Here is a 23,053-nt window from a genome sequence, read left to right as displayed (position 1 = left end):
TGAAAAAGCGACTTAACGCTGTAGCCAATTGCAAGCGTGTTGACGTATTGGAATAACTAAAATGGGGGCGGGGGAGATCTGAATGGATTTGTGGCATCGTCAGCGCTGCGCGAGAAGTTCTAGGCAGATAAATGGGTTATGAATGGCAGAGCCAGCAGTGCGTTTTGCGCGATAATTTTTCTTCATTGTTCCTTGCCAACGGAGTCTCCTACGCACAGCGATCGCAGTAGCTCCAAAGGAAAGCAAAGGAATGCTTCGATGCGTTTTGACTGTCTCCCCTCCGATTCCTCCGCGGGAAGGAGGACGGGTCAGGCTAAAGGACACCTGACCTGACCCATAGCCAATCGGGTCCCACTTGGCTTTAAGACTGTAACTGCGAACGGCGGGGTTTGCGACGCGGCCACTCTACCGGGAGAGGCGGGGAGGGGAAAGGAGAGGAGGGAGATCTTGTAAGACCCTTGTCGAGAGGCGTGACCGGCCGTGAAAAGAATGGCTAGTGTGAGTAGGAAACAGATATTGGGTAGCAACGTGATGGACAGTAAAGGAATGGAAACCCTCTATTTGCTGGCCTTCTCGAGGAGCCCCCCCACCCCACTTAAGTTCGCAGTTGGCCCTGATCTCCAGCGTATTGACTTAGTAGCACAGTTTTGCGAATGCCCCACTTTGCCTTTTGCGTCAGAGTTGATGCGATCTTGTAAAAATAGGCGAGTGGGCAACCGACCCGGCGGATCATTTCCATGCAGTTCCGCGTTTCAACTAGTTCCGCTCAGTGTCGCTAAAATCGGATGTTGGAAATGAGGGCATCGTATCTTGGAGGTTCAGAGTCAGTTTGGCTTTCAGACTGCACTCTGGATGACTGATTGATTACTCCCGTTGCTGCTTCTGCTATTTAAATGGGTCTTTTGCTGGGTTTTAACATTTGATCCGTGAGACTGAAAGAGAATTAATGATTTCAGGAGAATTTGACTTCCTTATCTATATATTTGTTGTATAGTTGACAGCAACATATTGATTGCTTTCAAATTGCAAATCAACCTGTAAAGTAGGCTTTCCTTAATGAACACATGGTAAAACCTACTAAGGATGAATTCAGCTATCTGAATTCTTTACATAGCCAAATCTATACAGAATGTGGAATTGCAAGAGTTTTTCTGTAAGCAGTGAGCGTGTCTGAAATGTCAAATTGTGATCTCAAACAGTAGAAGCCACAATTGTGTAAGAATGTAATGATAGTGTATTTCTGGGGGAATTGGAAGCATGCTTATGGGTGGGGGGGGAGCAGTAAAGCATCCATAGTGAAATGTAATTTCTTATAAAGACTGCAGGTATTTACTACATAGAAGTACCTTTATTTTTATACAGAATTTTGGGTACTGTTCACATCAAAGGATTCCTTTTTATAGGAGGAAAAACCTTTTAATTACGTATGGATAGTGCCCAACCTTTAACAATTCCATTCACTCTTAATATTTAACTGGTCCAGCTGGTTGGTGATCTTAATTGAAGATTTGGTCAGCTTACAAAGCTAACTGGGTGACCTTGAAAAGCCCTAGGAAGCAGGCAACTTCTGAAAAACCTTGCTAAAAAACCCTACAAGGTTTAATCTAAGCAATCGCCAGGAGCCAACACGGATTTGAAGGCACATAAAAAAAAACCCAATATGAAAATTATGGTGGTAAACTTTTTAAACATAAATTTTAGAATTATCTGAGAACTAGGTGAGTTGAAAGGACTAGGTGAGTCCTTGTTAGTAACAAAAGAGGCCTGCAGAAGATATCCAGTTGCAGACTTATCAACGCTTGCCAGACTGTACAGGATTATAAAAATAAAGTTCTAAAATCATAGAATTATTTAAAATCTCTAGTTTATTGCTAATAATTTGTTCCCTTTTTAAAAGCCTTGGTCATAATTTTACATAAAATTTTTGAATCCTATTAATTTTTAGATGACAAAAGCAGTAAAACAATAGACAGCCAAAAATGTCTAACTTTACATCAGTTTTGAGAAGGATTTTTAAAACAGAGTAGGTTCTAAATGAGATAATACCTTCTAATATTCATTTTTTAAAAATTATGAATTCCAAAGAACTTTATAGCTAGTATTGTGTTGGAAAATTAAAGAATTTGCTTTCCTGCATGTTGGTAAACAAAAACAAATTATTATGCTTAATTTTGATTTTTTTATTATTTATAGGGTGTGGAGCCTGGATTTGTTCCAAGTGTCCAAGATTTTGATAAAAAACTTACAGAAGCTGATGCTTACTTACAAATTTTGATTGACCAATTGAAGGTATGTTAGCTCTGTAATTGACTATAGATATACGGTAGGTAATTTTCTAGCAATTATATACTTTATTTTGTTCCTAAAATTCAGGAGTGCAATTCTCTTGCAGATAATGCCAGAAATGGGAACACTAAACATTTTTAGTTTGAATTTTGAATGTATTTTCTTGAAAAGCAAATAACCTCTGTTTCAAAATACAAAGATAGTATGTTGACAGTTTGTGCTTCAAGAGATTAGATCTAAGGAGCTTAGGTGCAAATTAGAATCTGCAGACTTTCACAATATAGTCAAGTTCTAAGAACAGCAATATAAGCTTTGCTTAAGTAAGGATGTGCAAAGCTTAATTTTATAATGCTTAATCAAAACTGAAAATCAAACAAAAATCTAAAATAATTCTCTACTTAAAGGCTTCAATTTCAGTGAATCTGGATGTTTAAGTGCAAGTAAAAAACTCTGATGTTGGATAATTTATGTAAACAATTTTGTCTATATGCCTTTTTTGCATTGCATTGTGTGCATCACAGTTAATTTGTGATGCTATAGATTTTTTAAAAGACTGTTTATCCTGCCTAATACTCCTTCCTCCTCCTATTTTCCCCACAACAACAATAACATCGACAACAACTCTGTGAGGTGAGTTGGGCTGAGAGTGATCGGTCATAAGTCATCCAGCCACCTTTCATGCCTAGGATAGGATTAGAACTCATGGTCTCCTGGTTTCTAGCTGGATGCCTTAACCCCTCAACCAAAATGGCTCTTTATGTCAAGTCTACGTAGTATTGACTTAGTTTGTTATCAAGTGGCTCAAATATTTGATCTTGGAAATGAAGAAAATATTTGATAATAAAAATAGAAGCAGTAGTATATTTTATTTCTAAAGCAATGATTTTGAAATGTTTTTAGCTTAACTTGAATATATGATTGTGCATCAATTGTAGGCTGGCGATCCATTAAAAAAATGTCAAGATAATGGTCACAGTCAAAGCCCCACTCCTTTATCATAGATGTGACGTTGAAGGGGCAGAATTGTGGGCCCCATCTTGATGTTTTTAACCATTCTGTGGATCCTCCTGTTTGTAATACTATGCTGATTACAACATATGGTTGTACTGTTGTGATCAGAGTATATTCCTATTCCCCACCCCACCTCCTATGATTGCTCTTTACACTTTGCAATGAAAGCAAATGAGTTTATGAACTAATGGGAAGCAACAGTTTGTTTTATATAGAACTATTATTAAAGCCACAAGTAATATGAATATTATTTTTGGTACGACAGATAAAAAATTATACTTACTCTACAGAAACTAATGTACTTTTAAAAGTGATTTGCTATCTTGTTGGAATTATTAAAGTTTTTCTCATGTTTTTAACAATTTTCTTTTTTAGCTTTTTGATGAAAAACTTCAGAACTGCAGAGATGATGATCAGAGAAAAGCAAGTATACTTTTTGTACAGATGACCTTAGAGTATATATTTCTTTCTAAGATACAACTTTATTGGTCTTTTTATTTATTTTATTTTATTTTATTTTATTTTTCAATTTATATATGTGTGGTAATGAATACTATATATGTTTGTTTATATCTATATATCTGTATCTATATCTATAATAGGTGCAGAGAAAATAGTGACAGAATAGTAAGAAAGGATATATTTAATTCAAATAAATAATCACTTCTATGGATTTACATCTGATCTTCAAAGCTCACTGTGGCTACAGCATGGTCCTTCCTCTAGTTTTCTACCACAGTTCTTCAGCAAGGTCATTAAAGAAGGTGATATGTATTACTTTCTGTCCACCCCAGAAGGAACCATGACTATTTGGATAGAGAATTCTCTCTACTTTTCTTACCCAGAACATAGAGATTGCAACAGGAGACGACATTTGCTGTTAACTCAAGCACTGAGTTCAGTGGGGTAGGAAGCATCACATGTAGCATGCTAATAGAGAGCTTGCAACAGGAATGGAAGCTGTCTTTTGTTTTTGCTTTTCCCAGCTTAGAAATTTTGTTTTTTTTCTGTGCTGGAAAACAATCATGTAGAATATTTTTTTTTCCTGCTGCAGGAATGTATGCAGAACCTGGTTGATTCCTCTGAACCTTTCTCTCTGCCTTTTCTTTGCCATCACTGCCTTGGGCTTGTCTGCTTGCTTTTCCATTCTTTTCAGGAGCCTAAAGCTCCAAACTATTTTTTGCACATTGCTACCTGCAGATTCTTGTGCATGCACCTGCACAACTAAATTATGAACATAACCAGCAATTCTCTGCTGCCCAAATGTAGTAGGATGTCATACATAAGGGGATATTGACTCTCTGGAACAGGGGTCCCCAACTTTCTGGACCTCAGGGACCACCAAATTCATAATTTTAAATCCCACTAATACGGACCCAGCGCGCTGCTTGCCAAAGCGCCTGGACCCCGAGTGATGGGATGGGGTCCTTCAGACACTCTCTCTCCTCTCTCTCTCTCTCTCTCTCTCTCTCTCTCTCTCTCTCTCTCCTTCTCTGTCTCTCTCCCCTCTCTCTCCCACTTTCTCATTCTCTCCCTCTCTCATTCTCTCTCTCTCATTCTCTTTCATTCTGTCTCTCTCTGATTCTCTTTCTCTCTGTCCCATCTCTCTTCCCCCTCTTTCTCTCTCATCTCTCTCTCCCTTTCTTTCTCTCTTTCTCTCTCTCCTAATCTCTCTCTCTCTCTCTCTCTCTCTCTCTCTCTCTCTCTCTTTCATTTTCTGTCTCTGTCTCCCTCTCTCTCTCCGTCTCTGTCTCTGTCTGTCTGTCTCTCTGTCTCTGTCATCTCATGGGCCAGCCAGTGTCTTGGGGCTGAGAGGAAGTCAAGCATCTCCCTGAGAGACCGAGGTGTGCGGAGCACCAACAAAGGCTGGAAGAAGCGCAGGATCGAAGCACTACTTGAACTTGTACGGCATCAGCATTCTGCCTCGGTATATTTGCACCAGCTACTGGCGCAAAGCAGCCCTCGTCTCCTGCTGCTTGGGACTCGGAGCGGTAAATGGGGACTGGTCTGGGGAGCAGCCGGATTTTGCTCTCTATTGCAGACACCAGATCGGCCCCCTGCAAGCTCTTGTCTCTCGAGGAGCCTGGCCAAAGTTTCCCGTGCCGCTTCAGTGAGCGCTTCTTGAGAGACAAGAGCTTGCAGGGGGCCATTCCGGTGTCTGCAATGGAGAGCAAAATCTGGCTGCTTCTTGGACCAGTCGCCATTTACCGCTCCGGGTCCCAAGCAGCAGGAGACGAGGGCTGCTTTGCACCACCAGCTGGCGCAAATATACCGAGGCGGAATGCTAATGCCGTGCGAGTGCAAGTAGTGCTTCGCTCCCATAGCTTCCAGCCTTCGCAATCACTGTTTCGGCCCGCTTGCCCCGTCCCCTCCCCGCCGCGGCAACAGCACCATTATTTCATTCCGGAGGGAGAGGGCTGCGCTCCTTTTTGCGTATTGCACCACCTGCAAAGCTGCGCATTGCACATGCCACCCCAGGGCAGAGATTTCCAGCCCGGCCACGGCCGGTCCCATATTTCAGAGCAGTCACACTCACAGGACTGGACCATTGGTCATCCCGGAGCAGCTCTTCCACCAGGGTGCACTGGCAAAAATACGAAGATTTCTCCACAGACCACCAAAATTTTCTCACGGACCACTGGTTGGTGACCACTGCTCTGGAAGATTTGCGTCTATATGGTTGACATTCCTTTTACTGAGGCAAAACAAAACTGAATGAGAGGTAGTTTGCAGTAACCAAATGGAGCCCTGCAGCTACTCAGCCTTATTCAGGATCTTCCTTCAGGCAAAAAAATATTACAGTATTTGCATTGGAGATTTTAGAGTGTTTTCTTTTGGAAAACACAATTTTCTTGCAAGACCACTTTTCTCCCTCAATGAGATGCTGTGAGGATATGTCTCTTATAAAAGGTTAAATGCCATTTTAGAGCTGTTATTATGTGAAATCTGCTAAAATAAGGACCTTTTTGTATTTAGAACAGAGTAATATGCTGATTATAAAATACATTTAAGGCAGTTTTTTTCAATCTTGATTCCCTGTAGATACATTTGAGTGCACTTCAGAATTATTATCCTATATGGACAGAGAGCAGTTGGCTGAGAATTATTTGAATTATGGATCAAATCATTGCCAGAGTGCAGACGGGGAAAGACTGTCTTATATAAGTTGAAAAAAACTCTCTTAACTATTAAATAGGTGTTTCTTCTCATTACATAATTTTGCCAGAGAAATGTAACTTTATAATTACTTAAAATCTAATCTGTGACTGTCTGATGTTACAAAAGATGATAGTTGATTTCTTCTCTGTATGGCAATTTAAAAAACTGTCCGTCTCAGAAGAAAACTGTCAGATTGTTTTTATCCCATAATTTAACACCATGAATTCTGATTCATAGCATGAATTCTGTTTTTTTTTCTTTTGAACAAATCCATTGATCCAATACAAATAACAAAATCTCCATCTATTTCTAGTAGAAATATGTTTCAAATAAAATGTTCTTGAGGTATCATTTAAGCATTTTCTGCCCATAAGGAATTTTCAGAATGACTTACTGATATAGTTGTGCCTGTAGAAAAAATAAGTAGAGGCAAAAATGTGGACATCTGTTGAGCCTAAATCTTGATTCAATATTATAACTTGGAAATGCAAAATAATTATTTTAAAATTTTCAAATATGCTAAACAAAACTTTTCAGCAAAATTGCTTATAATTAAAAGATTCTTAATGTGGCTAAAACTACTATTTTAAAGAGTCATTTTGTTTATAGGTGGAATTGGCTGTATAATTAAAAATAACTTTCAAGCATAAGCACAGAATAAGTTTCTAGAGGAAAGCTATTTGTACAAGATTTTCTGAATGTGGTAACAAGTTGTAGTGTTTGCATTCTAGCTGCTTGTTATCAAAGAAAAATAATATTAGGGACATTGTATAGTGATGAAAGATGTCTGCTGCTCTTCGTAAAGCAATATTTTGTCTGGAATGTGCTTGAGATCCCAGACACTTGTTAAAACTTGCTTGTCTGAGTTTGAACTGTTTAGTTTCGTAGATAATATTCATGTTTGGTTAGAAATAAACAACAAATAGTATTAATCAATTTAAAGTCTACTATTTCTACCTTTAAATATTTTTTTTGGTATGTGTTTGCAGAAGATTGAAAACCTCAGAGAAACAACCAATGTAAGTTTTTGTTTTATATCACTATGCACTTGAAATCATATTTCATCTGATTCCTTTAGAATGCATTGTAATGAAGAGGACCAGATTGAAGGAGGATAATCTAAAATATTTTTAAAGTCTTGTTCATATTTCTGTACATATTCATCTTTAATAATGTGCTTACTAGTAGAATATTTTATTTTATTTATTTTTAGACAAGTTTTATTAAATTTTTCTTTTACATACATAATTTATGAACAGAATATTGACCGGGTCACATCTTTTTCAACTTATGACATAATTATATCTTGATGTTTATGATCTATTCCAATCTTTTTCTTTTTTTCCAAATACATATTTCATTTTCTGCCATGATATTCTTTTTCTCTACTTTTTTATCTTATCTTAATCTCTTCTTAATACATAATACATAAACAGTATCACCATCCGCCCTTCAAATCCTAATTTCTTAGCATTGTGTCAATTAATTATCTTATTTCTCCATTTATAAAGTATATTTCTTATAATCCCCATCACATTTTTTTGTTATAAACAAAAAACTTCATCTTATTCAATTCTTACATTGAAACCCTTTAACTTGATTGATCTTCCACATCTTATCTCTTCTTAATACATAATAAGCAATATCACTATCCGCCTTTAATTCCTGACTTCTATTATAGCATCAGTTAATTATTTTCTTTCATCATTTACAACATACTATTTCAAAATCCCCATCACACTTTTTTTGTATCTTAATTTCAATTATTTTCATAATTAAACCTAATTACCACTTCATATTTCATCTGCTGTTCCATTTTACAATACACAATATACATAATTGTATTTACTTTTTGCATTCACAATTGTTAATATTAATACAGTTCTCTTAGATCTAGTAATATATACCTTATTTCCCTTCCTCCTTTCCACTATTCTTCCCATTTTAACCATTTTCTCCGGGTCTCTCCAAAATTCCACTTAATGATTTTCTCTTTTCATCCCATTTTCTTATCTTCTTCTTTTTATTTTTATACTTATTGTATCTTTTCTCCTAAATCCTTTCTCTAACTTTTGAGTATCACTCGCATAATTCGCCCGTTGCTGTTACCTAATCTTTTCTCATTTCCTTCTCTTCCCTTAGATTGCTTTTTTTAAAGAAAATATTCCCCCATCCATTCATTTTTGGTCACTGTAATTCCCAGTATAATCATCTAACCTTTTGCCTTCAATTCTTTTTCCTTTAATATTATTCTCTTGTTTCTCATTTATATTCTCTTTTTCCTATTTTATGTGCTCTAACAAAGTTTCTGACTTTTTATTGTCCTTTATTGATTCATGCACGTTTTTAAGCATCCAAGACTCCATATTATTAATTTTAAAAATTATTAGTATTTCCATTTATATTTAATTAAGATTTTAATCCATATAGTCTCTTTTTTATTTCCTGATAATATCCAGTACAGATGTTTGTCCAATCCACTCCAATTTAAAGCTTTATTATTGTCCACCTCCTTTAGAAGTCAAGACCAAGCAGCTTAAGACAAAACAAATACTCGTTAAGTTTTCCCACAGCTCTTATGGTGATCAAGGTCACTGTTGTAATTTCCTTGAATTCTCAGGCCAGTCATTGTAGTGCTCTCTTTCCACCAGCAGATATCTCTCTCCAATCCACAATTCTCAGAACAACAAAGTATCCAGTTTACAAAAGTATTTTAAACCCACATAGAAGATACTTTCTCTCAAATTGCTTTTATCCTTTTATTGTTTTTAATTTCTTCAAAGTCAATTTTAAATCCAATTGTAAAATTTCCTTTCTTGGGCTTTAATATTTTAACCTCCTCTTTGTTCTTCCTTCATACTTCAAAACTATAAAAATTCTTTCAAATCTTCATTAAAAAGTACTTTCCTTCGGGTTTCCTTTTCTTATATTAGTTTTAGTTTCTCCAAATCCAATTTTAAATCCAAATATAAAGTTTTCTTTTCTTGGCTTTAGTACTTTCACTTCCTTTCAACAAAATAGTCTTAAATTGGGGTATTTAAATTTTTTGGGGTTTTAAATCTGAGCCAATTTATTTAATTATTTTAAATTTTAAATTGTCGTTTGTCTGTGTTTTTAAATAGGCTGTATACCGCCCTGAGTCCTTTGGGAGAAGGGCGGTATAGAAATAAAATTATTATTATTATTATTATTATTATTATTATTATTATTATTATTATTATTATTATTATTATTATTATTATTATTATTATTATTGTTCTTCTCCTTCTATTAAAATTCCCAAGTGCCAATTAGCCGCTTGTTTCCTCACTGGGATCTTTTAGAGGTTTTTTTTTTTATTTCCTTTTTTACCTGTGAGTTGGCCAATCACTGACCCGGTATCAGTACTCTGTCCAAACACCACTCCTGCACAAAATCTTATTCTGGTTGCCCCAGCTTCAAAGCAGTCATTTTTAATGGCTGCTGCCCTGCCACCAGATTGAAAAGCGGCCTCTGACCTTATGAGGAACTTGCCTGTTCCTCTTGGTTGTCCGAGGCGCCTCTCCTCCTTCACCGTCCCTACAAGACTGTTCTGGTCCGAAGACTTCCCGACAGTGGTTTGTCTGGCTGGATTTTCACCAGGCTCATCAGAGCCCGCTAATTTCCAGCCAGTCTCGCCACGACGCTTCCGGTTTTCACTAGTAGAATATTTTAAATGAAGTGGTATGACTACCCTCCTTGCACAAGTGACTTCTACCATAGTGCTTCTTATGATACATTAATAGAGAAATGTGAAATAAATTATTTATATCAGCAGGAATAATTCTCATATAGTAGCAGATTAATTTTATTCATTTCCTACTATCTTCTAAAGTAGGCAGATTTCATTGTAGGTTTAAAATATATACATATATCTATAAGACAAGGACTATTTTTATTAGGTAGTTATCAGAATAATGTATTTTAAAGTGAAATTACGTATAAATAACCATAACAATAATTATTAATACTTGTTTATCAAAAAGTCTTTTATATACTCGAAATACTTAATGTGATTATTTTGCAAGTGCAAGCAGTACAGAGCTGGTCTATGGGGATTGCATGCCAAGGGAACAAAGCAGGACAGGAATTATTCTTAAGAAATCTGAAGTATATCAGTTGTTCATAATTGTTAAGTTTGTTAAATATAACAATAGCTTTGAAAAATAAATCCAAAAAATAAATGGCAAAGACCTTATTGCAAGTGCTTTGGATTGCTTTAATTGTTTAAAAACTTTTAGAAAAACTTACATATTTATTTTTCCTTCCTTAGAGCATGGTCGAATCAATAAAACACTGTATTGTGTTGCTGCAGATTGCTAAAGTAAGTATTTCTATTAATCTCAAATAGTAGAAAATAGTGTTTTTTGGAGAAAATGTTTATGTGCTGTTTGTTATGTTGTAGTAATGTGCAATTTAAGAATTTGAAAGGGAGGTGTTTATATGCACGCACCACTTAGGTTCCATCATCTTGTTTTTTTAATATGAATTATTTAATAAACATAAATTCCTTGGTTTTCTAACCAATATTTCATGATTTGAGCTCCTGAGAACATTCATGATATATAATCCTATGACAGAATTGCCACACTTTGATGGTATACTGTTGATGGTGAACATACTTAATATTCTATTATGACAAACTGCTATTGTTTTGTGGAGCATGAAACTGCATGGAGGAGAAAGAGTATTACAAGACACCTTGTGTATGTTTCCACTCACACAAGTTTGACTTCTGCCTATCTCCTTAAATGTCCAGAGGCAACAAACTCTGGTTATTATTGCACAAAACTCCAAGCTGAAATAGGAAGAAGCAAATGTCTTATCATTTTTTCCTGAACTGGGTTACAAATAAATTGTATGAATTTGAAAGAGTGATCTTAAAATTTGATGCTTTTGAGGGCCCATCTTGACTATTGGTTTCTCAGTGTATTGATAATAGATTTGAAATATTTCACCATTTCTTCTTGGAACTTGGAACATAGAACTGATAAAATGGGATTGTGGGGCGGGGGGGGGGGCAAAAATGATTAAAGTCCTCACTCATTTTGCATGTACTAGTAAAATAAAATTTTAAATATTTTTCTATCCTTAATGAGCCTAATAATTAGTTCTGGCATAGAAGTTACTACAATGTCAAATATGAAAAATCTTTATTTAGTTTTGTGGGGCAACTTAAAAATATCTAACATAAACCGGGGATCGTAGTTTTGCTAATGTATGCATTTATGTATACAGTATATGTATTATTTTGGGTCAAAGTCCAAAAGAATAACCATATACAATATAATCAAATAATATGTAATACAACAATTTAAAAAATGATTTGAGAATGAACATTTTGACAAACCTTCAAGTAACAAATAGCTGATACCATGTATTGGAGTTGAGTGCAAGCCTAATGCCTTCTACCCGCAGTTGCAAAAGAAGAGAATTTTCATAGAAATGGCTAGATAGCAGTGCACTTGGGCCAAAATACATTTGAACAATTCTTCTAAGAAAATTGTTTTAGGTACAATTCTGACATCAAAAATTGATATGAGGAAGAAGAGATGCTTGCTCTGGTCTGCTGGTAGGATAAAATATATGCTGGTAAGGGAAGGGCATTGTTTGCAAAGTTAAAATAAGCATGAATAACATTTTTGAAATAATAAAATACTGCAAAAAAAAAGAATGATAAAGTATTACTGATATTTTAAAATTTGGGAAATATTCTTTATGAGAACAGTTAAAATATGATAGAGTAATGGTAGTTATGCTTAGTTCATTATATTGGAAAATAAGGGTAATCAAGAGCATCTTATTAGTTCAAAGTAGAAAAATATTAATTTGTCTATATGTATATTTTGAAGACTTATTTTGTTTCATATGTACAATGCTGATAAAACACATGAAAGGATATTTGTTTTATTGAAATGTGAAGTTTTATGTACTGAAGTAATACAAATAACTAAATTATTCTATTTATTTTATTAAGAATGTTTGTAATGAAGTATTCTAGTTATTAACATTATTTTAAAATTAGGTTTATTAATATTTTTTAAAGAATTCTTAGGAAAGAACTTTGAATAAAGCTTGTCATATGCTCCTAAATCATAAACTGTTAATATCCTTTATGACAAGCTTTCGGACCTCAGGGATCACTAAATTCATAAATCCACTAATATGATCTGCCTAATGACCGGCTTGGTAGGTGTGGCTAGGTGGTCATGTTACTGGGTGGGCATGGCCAACTCAATGTCACATCGAGGGGCGCCTCACCGGCCTCTACTCACCCCTCTCCTGGCCCGGGCTCCTTAGGGCCCCAACAGGAAGCAGTTGCCGGAGCTAAGCAGTCACTACAAGAAAAAGTTGGCAAAACAGCTGGCTCAGTTCAAATTGATCTGACTGAGAAGGAGGCTCAGCAGAAGCATCGCACTCAGGACTACAAGCATAGGCTTTACAAGCAGAGGGAAGACCTGCAGGAGTGCAAGACCAAGTACCAGCACCTGAAGGCTCAGCAGGCTGAGATGGTCAGCCAGTTCCAAGCCATGATGCAGTCCCACTGGAACAAGGCCCTCCAGTTCCTTGCCACCAGCGGCACTTTCTTCCAGCCTTCACCCAAAGCCCCATACCAGGGGGCTGAAGCAGATCCCAAGTTGGAATTTCTGCCCCTCCTCCAACCCTCACAAAAAGACCCCAAAGGGAGAGACTCTGCAGCAACACAAATGTTCATTGCATGTATCCGGCCTAGGGACCATAGTTTGAGGATCTCTGATTTAGTGCAATATAAAAAAATGCAAATAATTTTTCTGCGGACCACCAACATTTTCTCGTAGACCACCGGTGGTCCATGGACCAGCAGTTGGTGACCACTGCTTTATGACACAAATACAATATTTGTGATAAAGTTCATTTGTACCAATAATTGCAATTTAGCTCAAAACATCATGAACTTACGTAGGCTGTTAGTTTTTTTTTTCCAATATAGAAAATTTATATTTTAGCCAGACATGGTACTTTTAGTATGGTAATTAAACTTGACAGTTTTCAAAGTCAGAAAAAATTCTAACGCAGAGTTTATTTTCAGATTCTGAATTGTATTCTTACTTTGTGACTATGACAGTTTATGATGAGTAGGAACCCCTCAAGAAAGGCAATTAATAAAAATTGGGGTTGAAAACGAAAATAATCTGGAAACCATGCTGTTTGAGCCTATGACTTTGTCTTTAATTAAGGCCTTTAAATGGGAGGTCTGTAGCAAATTAGCATTATTTATATGAGTGCAACAGTATTCTCTCATCACGTACTGGGATTAAGAAATAAAAGTAAAGATTGATCCTCAATTTCTGGGATTATGAAATCCTGTTGTGCTCTTTTACTCCCGTCAAATTTTAGGAGTAATAAGAATTTAACATATACCTTTACATAAATACCAGAGAAATGACACAGGATGTTCCATATATCAATATATTGCATTTTGAAAAGGAATGAATGTATTCAGAACCTCTAATATTACAAGTTTTTATTATGTAATAAATTAAAGATTATGTGTGAAACAATTCTATTGGGGGCTGTGTGCAGTCAAAATGGTATATACAGACTACTTTCCCTTAAATTCTTAGTGCAGAGAGCTGCAGATGTTATATTCTGTGAAGCTCCATATGCAAATTTTTACATGACGGGGTTTATACTGACCATCAGAACATGGTGCCCCCTGGTAGTCACTGTAAGTGAAAACATCACATTAAAGCTACTAATTATATCAGTTATGAGCAGTTTCCAACATTCTATTCTTGTAATTGCATATGTTGGAACTATTATTAAATGAAATACTGCCATTAGTTACATTATTTAGAGCAGGGATAGCAATCTGCAATTATACCCAAACATCCCCAAACTGTATACTGAAATTTGGGAGCAAAATTATCAACATTGAATAAGGCAACTTCAATCTCCTTAGGTATTATTTGACATGAGAAAGAAGCAATTTGCCTCTCAGAAACCTTTTCTTGTCATTTCCACCCTAACCCCATCACTGAAGAAAAAGACCTGGAAAAAAATCAACCCTGCCCCGTTTAGCAACGGATGGTATAATCAAAGTGCCAGTTGTAACCCTCTAAAACATTAGAAGGCTGACAGGTTGTCTCCTACTATTAAATATTTCCATTTGTGCTTTAGAAGTTATTTCTGAAGATTCTATTGATTTCCCTCAATGGAGAATTCTTAAAACACATGGAAATATAATTTTATGTTGTAATTTTAGTCTCAACAGTATTTTAACTTGGCTCTTCATGAAGTGCTGACGGACTTGAATTGCCATTGGTATTCTTGTTAGGTATTTCTTTATTGTAAACTGGGAAACAAATCTGGAAGTGTTCCAGAAGAGATTTAGTTAAATCTTCTATTACCATTTGGTGAGCAAGAGACATCATATACTATAGGATGATTTTATGGGATAATGCAAAGCAAGCCAAAGCAAACGCACCAAAATTCATTTTAAGACAATATCTTCATTTTCTGAAAAGATTTACTAAGTAAAGTTTCTAATAAAGAAGAGAAGAGGAGAATTCATGCCCTACAATACAAGGGGATTAGGTAAAATTTCAGTAATCCATTTTCTTTGGTAAATTTAGCTAATTTAGCTAATTTTAGTTCATAACAGGGAAATAGACTGCCTATCATAAAGTACTGATTAACTTGGAACTATAGATTAATTATAATTTGCTATATATTTGTAACTACAGTGGTTCCCCATATCCTTCAAATTTGGATGTATTCCACTTACTCAAAAGAAAACATTGATCACATGTGTAAAAGAACATGACAGTCTCACCAATTTCCTGTTAATGTTTCTGACAGGCCACAATCATTTTATTAATAGCCAAGGTCTCCTGTCAGCCATTTTGTGAAAATGTCCATATGTACTCAACATTCAAACTGTATTTCATCATCCAAATGCCAACTTACATTTTGTTTCACATAGTCTGTATTTTCATATTCTGATCCACTGGTCTACGGGTAATTTAACAGATGAGAATATACAGTATATAGCTCAGGGTTGAACTGTGAAGTCGTTGATATTAATCTTAAATCCAGGAAGAATTAAAAAATTTGGTGAAGAATGATCCTTTGCTCTTGAACTTGATTAAAATTGAATTAGTGTATATCAGTTATAATTACTACTTGCAGGGAGGGGGACTTGTGGCAAAATGCATCTTGTATATAGTGGCACTGCTAAGCCAGTGAACATCATTATGTAGTCATAGATAACAAACTCAGAGCAAACTCTTTGTTTTCTTTTAAATATCTTATGATGGAACAAAGCTCCAGTCATAATTGGTCTATATTCTTTCTTTCTGCTGGTTTTCTCTTTTTCACATGATGAGAGAAGACAGAAATGAGGGTGTTATTTTTCAGATAAAACTTTAGTTAATTCCATAACCCAACTGAATCCAATTAGTACTTGTGTGGAGATCATGAGGAAAATCTTAGGGTTGTAGGTTAGTTGAGGCAATAAAAAATCATCCATACAGAAAAAATATCAAATGGCTTTAATGAAATCAGCAGGAATCAAGTTCAGCTCAAAGTAGTTTTCATTTAAAAGGAAAGACCAGAAGGCATGAATGAATAAAGAATAGTAGAGGCATTTTACTCAGAACTCCCTCAAATGCCATTATTTTTTCTTATATATAGTATTTATTGTGTGGAGATTTTCAGGAATATTGTTTCTGAATCCAAAAAGACACGATATAAGAACCTTTTGTAGGAGTTCTAAGTATTTATATGAATGTATATCTTCATTATTTTTAGCAATTCATGTATTACAGATGCAACTTAGTATGGCTTTTAAATGGCAGATCCATTTGCTAGAAATAATTTTTTATCTACTTCTAAAATAACTGAATTTCTTATAATGAAACAAACTTATAATGAACAAAGTTTCTAATAATGAAGTTTTCCTTTCAAAAAGTGTAATGGTAATTTCTTAAAAACATGAATCTTATAAAAACAGCATTAATTACATTGATGACAAATTATTATGTTAATATTTCTAACGTTTTTCCTTAAGGATCAGACTAATGAGGAGAAGCACGCAGATGGACTTATAGTAAGTTTAAATGTAAACTATTACTTTCTTTTATCTCTGCAGAGCATTAAAGCTACAGTCATGTGAACACAGAGACTTGAACCTCCACTTTTCTTCCTTCCTTTCTCTATTTTTTCTCTCTCTCCCTGAAATAAATGTTTTATTTTCAGTATCTTGTCAGTGTTCTAAAACCTCTAAATTCCACTGTTTCTTCTCATGTTAAGATTATCTCTGTTTCCTATTAATAAGGCAAAATTAAAATTGCCAGTATGAATGGGAAGAAATTGGGAAGAAAACTTAATTTTATGGTGTGCCAGAAATTGTGATTGTTGTCAGAATGGAAGCCTTTTGCTTAAAAACATAATTTGTGTGTCATGTACAGTACATGTTCTATGTCTACAATGAAGCTCCACCAGAAACTTTTGAGAGCTGAGAATCTTGGTAGGAATAAACCTGTATCATGTTAGGAAAATCTTCATCTTCTTGAACCCATGTCTGGAACAATGCATCCCAATGCCAGGCAGGTTAGATCAACTGTTTATGGACAGAAGAAAAATGTATTATCCAAATTTTCAACATCTATATTTAGCTATATGTTTATTGTGACTGACAACTGTAAAGAGTCTACTGAAGTTCTCCCAGAAGGCTGCGGAGTGGGTCAGGAGTGGGAGATGATCCAGTTGGTCTGGCCAGTCACTGAGTCAAATTTGTTTGGCCATGCCTCCTCGTGCCTCCGTCGCCTCCAGTTTTTTTCGACTCAGTGATCTGACCAGACGGTTTCTTACTGAGTTTCTCACCCTGACTCTAGCTCAGGGTTATTCTCCTCGCTTCTACCTACTCTTCAATCTTCTACTATCAAGCTTCTGCGCTGTGCGAGCTGGCCACTTCAGTCTAAGGCTGAAAACGCCGCCGCGCCCGCCCTACAGCTGATTGGCGCTAGCGCTCCCAGCGCTTCGCCGCCTACGAATTAAGCGCCGGCCGCTATTTTAGTCTCCAGCCCAGGATCACTGGATCTGCCTCTCGCTGGGGTGGCTAACCGTGAAGTTGCCTCATCAGCGGCTGCCATTGCAGAGCTTCAACAACGGCGGTGGCCATTTTAAACTGGCAATTTTGAACAGCGCTCTGCTGAGATGTTGGCGTGAAGGCTGTGGCAAGTCTATCCCCAATTGATCACCGCAGGTATTGTCTCAGGGTTATCCCTTGAGTGGCGGGCGGCCCCTTACGGCAGAAGTAATTGGGTGGCTAATTGTGGCAGTTAAGGAGGACACTTTGGATCGGCCGTTAGATGCCATTACTAGTGCGATCCTCGAAGGCAGCCATTTTGTTGCATCTCGGCGGCCATCTTAATTGCACTCCACCACGTCGGGCGGCCATTTTAGGAAAAAAAACAAAAAAATCTGTACTCAACTTGTGTGGGTTAATTTTCCAATATGCATGATGTAGGATTAATTTAAACATGAGTTTGAATATTTTCCCAAAAAATAGTAGCATGTAGAAGTTGCATGTTTGGATCAGTTCGATAACATAAATAGAATATACTTTCAGAAACTAGTAGTTTATGGTTGTCATAATTCTTCTGTAATGTGTGCTAATCTCTATCATATAGATGTTTTGCTGTACAAATGTAAACATAATACATAAAGTGGGTAAGATTAATGAAATTTGGGTGCTTGAAAAAAAGAATTTTGGTGTGACTTAAGCTAATCAAAATTTACTTTAAAAATATAATACTATTTTTGTTGAATTCTAGATTTTTTTCTGTCCGGTGGGTGAAAAAATTAACTCTTTTACAACTTTAGTTTTATGACTGGCATTACAATGATTCATTGGGGAAAGGGTTACAGAATGGATTGGAAAATTCCCAGAACAGTTTTCCAGTTCTTGGTCCTTACTGCTGATCTTCTACAAACAAGCAATTTTCACTTCTCTTGTGATGTTAAGGAGACTACAATTTTACTTCCATGATAGAAAAATTGCAGGAAAATATTAGTCTTAAAATAAGAGAACAGCATTAATTTTATAGATAAGGCCCTTCTTATAATTCACATAATTTAACTGCAATTAGTACTTGCTAGTACGAATGGTATCCCTATTTTTCTGATGTAATTTGATTTTAGATACTGAGATAACTGACTGCTTGCTGCTTAATATTAGATACTTTGATACTATGCTTTATAGTTTAAATTATTTGGTTTTGTATTAATCTAAGTACAGGGAGGAAGTGAACAGAGAAAATACCATATGAGCATCCTGGAAGTAATAAAATAATTGTATGCAAAATTCTACTATATATCTAGTTCATAAGTGTCCTTGAAATATTTCAGATTAGATTCAGATACAGCCTTTTTTTTAAGAACAAAAGCAAACTATTCACTGAAAATAATGGACCATCACTGATTTCTTCTTTTCCAGTTTGTAATTGTTACCTGACTCTGTCATTTTGTGAAGATTAAAGCTGTTCTATTTTAAATTCCTTTTCTGGGAAGAAACAGTTACTATAATTGTTCCCACTCTGTTATTTTTTAAAGTAATTAGGACCTGGAATTTCTTTAGCTTGTTTATTTTAAGAATTGTGTCCAATTTACCAAGTTGATTATATCTAATTGACTATTCACTCTGAAAAATTCATTTTTATTATGGACAGCTAGCATTCTTGCTAATAATTTGGGCAACGAAAATACATTCTGCTTTTGCTTCTCTTGAACGGCTGCACTTTCCCTTCATGAGTTCTCCTTTATTTTTTATTGTTGATGCTGACTGCTGGAAACCAATGCTCTATATCCCCATTTCTATATGAACTGAGTTATTTTTCTGGTTTATTCTTTTGCTTTGATACTCAGATTTCTTCCCTTCTAAGCAAATGCTACTGGATATGGTTATTTTCCTAAATGTTTAAATTGTTATTCTTCTATTTGCTCTGAATATAACTTAATACTTTCCTGATAGTACGTTCTGCAAATTGCAAATATAGATTATGTTGTTTCTGAAACACTAGAGGTAATTATATTGCTTATAAACTTGGGAACAGCACATTCAGAATTGTGCTAATGAAGGAGAACTGATTCCTGCATGAGTAACGGAAAGTCAACTGCATAATGATGATATGGCAGTTGTGTGCTATTTCATATAATGCTGATGTGGGGAATCTGTGGCCTTTCAAATGCTCTGAAGTACAAATCGTCCTTGATTTACGACCATAATTGAGCCCAATTTTTTTGTTGCTATGCAAGACATTTGTGAAGTGAATTTTGCCTGACATTATGACCTTTCTTACTACAGTAGTTAAGTGAATGACTGCAGTTAACTTAATAACACAATTGTTAAGGGAATCTGGCTTACCCATTGACTTTGCTTGTCAGAAGGTCTCAAACAGAGATCACATGACTTTGGGACACTGCAACCATCATAAATATGAGTCAGTTGCCCAGTGTCTGAATTTTGAACATGTGACCATGGGGATGCTGCAGCTGTCGTAAGAGTGAAAAATAGTCATAAGTCACTTGTTTCAGTGCCATTGTATCTTTGAACAATCACTAAACAAACTATTGTAGGTCGAGGACGTCTTGTACAACTTTTGGCAGTCCACAATTGTGATAAATGGTGGGAATTGTACTTAATTGCTGGAGAGTAATAAGTTCCCTTTCCCCAATATTAGCAATGTGATATAAGATAATTTCTACACAAAATAACCTTGGTCTCATAGTTTTCTTTCCCTTTCAGTCTAGTCACCCAATTGAATGTTAGATATATGATAGAAGACACATATAGAATATCCTGTGTACTAGTGTAGTCATATAGTAGTTACTTAACTAGGTGGAAACTTTGCTGACTTTTTTTTCTTTAGAACATCAGAACTTGACATCATATGTTCATTACCTGATTTTAATAAAAAGGTTTCGTTCCTGCATCAAGATTTGGCCATGAGGAAGCTTTAAAAAATCATTTCATCTGATAATTTCAATAAAAAAGTTAAAAAAAGGAGAGTGGTGAAGAGTTATGTTTCACCACAGATTCAAGATCAACCACCTTTTTTTTCATTTCATCTACATGAGCTTTCATAATCAGACTGATTAGGAAATCTGAGCAACAACAAAGCTAATGGAGGTGACAGTATTCCAGCTGAGCTATTCAAAATCGTAAAAGACGATGCAGTAAAAGTGCTACACTCAATTTTCCAACAAGTTTGGAAAACAACAGTGGCCACAGGATTGGAAAAAGTCAGTTTACATTCCAATTCCAAAGAAAGGCAATGCCAAAGAATGTTCAAACTATCGCACCATTGCACTCATTTCACATGCTAGTAAGGTTATGCTTAAAATCCTACAAGCTAGGCTCCAGCTTGTATGTGGATCGAGAACTACCAGAAGTACAGGTAGGATTTCGAAGAGGCAGAGGAACTAGAGATCAAATTGCCAACATGTGCTGGATCATGGAGAAAACTAGGGAGTTCCAGAAAAACATCTGCTTCATTGACTATGCTAAAGCCTTTGATTGTGTGGATCACAACAAATTGTAGCAAGTTCTTAAAGAGATGGGAGTACCAGACCATCTTATTTGTCTCTTGAGAAACCTAAATGCGGGTCAAGAAGCAACAGTGAGAACTGGACACAGAACCACTAATTGGTTCAAAATTGGGAAAGGAGTCCGGCAAGGCTGTATATTGTCCCCCTGCCTATTTAGCTTATATGGAGAGCACATCATGAGAAAGGAAGGGCTAGATGAATCAAAAGTTGGAATTAAGATTGCCGGGAGAAATATCAACAACCTCAGATATGCAGATGATACCATTTTAATGGCAGAAAGTGAAGAGGAACTAAAGAGCCTCTTGATGCTGTTGAAGAAGGAGAGTGCAAAAGTTGGCTTGAAACTCAACATTAAGAAAACTAAGATCATGGCATCCGGCCCTCTCAGTTCCTGGCAAATAGATGGGGAAGAAATGGAGGTAGTGACAGATTTTATTTTCCTGGGCTCCAAGATCATCGCAGATGGGGACTGCAGCCAAGAAATTAAAAGACGCTCCTGAGGAGGAAAGCTATGGCAAATCTAGACAGCATACTAAAAAGCAGAAACATCACCCTGCCAACAAAAGTGCGTATAGTCAAGGCTATGGTTTTCCCAGTTGCAATGTATGACTGTGAAAGTTGGATCATAAAGGCTGAGCGCCAAAGAATTGAGGCCTTTGAACTATGGTGCTGGAGAACGCTCCTGCGAGTCCCTTGAACTGCAAGGCGATCAAACTGGTCAGTCCTAGAGGAGATCAACCCTTCTGCTCTTTAGAAGGCTAGGTCCTGAAGATGAAATTCAAATATTTTGGCCACCTAATGAGAAGGAAGGACTCACTGGAGAAGAGCCTAATGCTGGGAAAGGTTGAGGGCAAAAGAAGAATGGGACAGCAGAGAATGAGGTGGCTGGATGGAGACACTGAAGCAGTAGGCGTGAGCTTAAATGGACTCCAGAGGATGGTAGAGGACAGAAAAGCCTGGAGGAATGTTGTCCATGGGGTCAGACACGACTTTGCAACTAACAACAACAATTGGACTGAAATACTCAGTCTGATGGTATATGTTCATAGTTTTCTTAAAGATGCTTGACAAATTCAGCATCTTGATTGATAATATTGTTGGGTTGCATAAACAAAATAATAAAACTCACTCTCTGAATGACTTGTAATTTTTTAGTGTTGCCATCACATCAGCAAATTAAACTTTAAAGTGGGAATCCTTGGCTTTATGATGCTAAAGCGACTAAATTAACTTTAATGGACTGTAATCGTTATTTTTATAGACTACTAATGTCATAAAAGCATTTAGTTTTGTTTCTCTCTCAGGACTGACTTCCTGCACAAATCATATTTTATTGTGGTTCTCAAAAATAGTTGACCTTGTTTTTTATATCACAGAGCACTATTAATCCTGTTGATGCAATATATCCACCTAGTCTCTTGGAATCTTCAGTGAATAGCACAATGCCTACGCAAACTGTCTTACCTCCAGGTATGGTATTTTTTAAAGAAATCCTGTCTTGTATATAAGCTAATACCTATTAAATGCTTTAAAAATATTTTCATCTCTTTCCATTTATTTTCACGGAATGCAGAAAGGAAATGATTTGTGACGTATAGAATTGCTAATCCATTTAAATTAAAATTGGAATGTCCTACCATTGTTCACATTTTCAAGTGGTTCATAAAAGTTCTATCCATATAGAGGAGGCAGTATAGTAGAGTAGACAATATTTTTCCAATTTCCCCAGTTGCTCCTGCCATTTTGAAGGAAATATGTTGTAGTAAGACTTTAGTTCCTTGATTGGGGTATTGTTTACCTGATTGATGGTTCCCAATCAGAGAACTACCAAACAGGCCAACACTAAACAGCCCAACCAAAGAACCTGAAAGACCACCTTCACCAACACAGAGAGGGCAAGCCACTAGAATATAAACTGAGAGCAAACCTCATTCCTTACTATCCCTGATGATGTTACCTAGTTTGAGTAATGAAACATCTTCAAGAA

The 23,053-nt window shown here is 36.0% G+C and overlaps 1 protein-coding gene across 3 annotated transcripts in view; it reads left to right on the top strand.

Annotated features, from left to right (window-relative positions):
- OSBPL9 (oxysterol binding protein like 9) overlaps window positions 1–23,053 on the top strand; it is a 63,926-nt gene that overhangs the window by 28,313 nt on the left and 12,560 nt on the right. Inside the window, exons 5-10 of one of the 3 annotated variants that reach the window (XM_070941352.1) lie at window positions 2,194–2,289; window positions 3,673–3,720; window positions 7,446–7,475; window positions 10,748–10,798; window positions 16,526–16,564; window positions 22,443–22,536. In XM_070941352.1, the coding sequence (XP_070797453.1) occupies window positions 2,194–2,289; window positions 3,673–3,720; window positions 7,446–7,475; window positions 10,748–10,798; window positions 16,526–16,564; window positions 22,443–22,536 (358 nt within the window). Of the gene's footprint in view, window positions 1–2,193; window positions 2,290–2,887; window positions 2,917–3,672; window positions 3,721–7,445; window positions 7,476–10,747; window positions 10,799–16,525; window positions 16,565–22,442; window positions 22,537–23,053 lie in introns of those variants that run through there. The other 2 variants (XM_070941354.1, XM_070941353.1) reach the window with 2 other exon arrangements.

The sequence above is a fragment of the Pituophis catenifer genome, unplaced genomic scaffold, assembly GCF_029215685.1.
Source record: "Pituophis catenifer annectens isolate HBS135680 unplaced genomic scaffold, rPitCat1.0.hap2 SCAF_3, whole genome shotgun sequence".
In the NCBI taxonomy this organism is placed as follows: domain Eukaryota; kingdom Metazoa; phylum Chordata; class Lepidosauria; order Squamata; family Colubridae; genus Pituophis; species Pituophis catenifer.
This window is presented reverse-complemented; position numbering and strand designations above follow the sequence as displayed.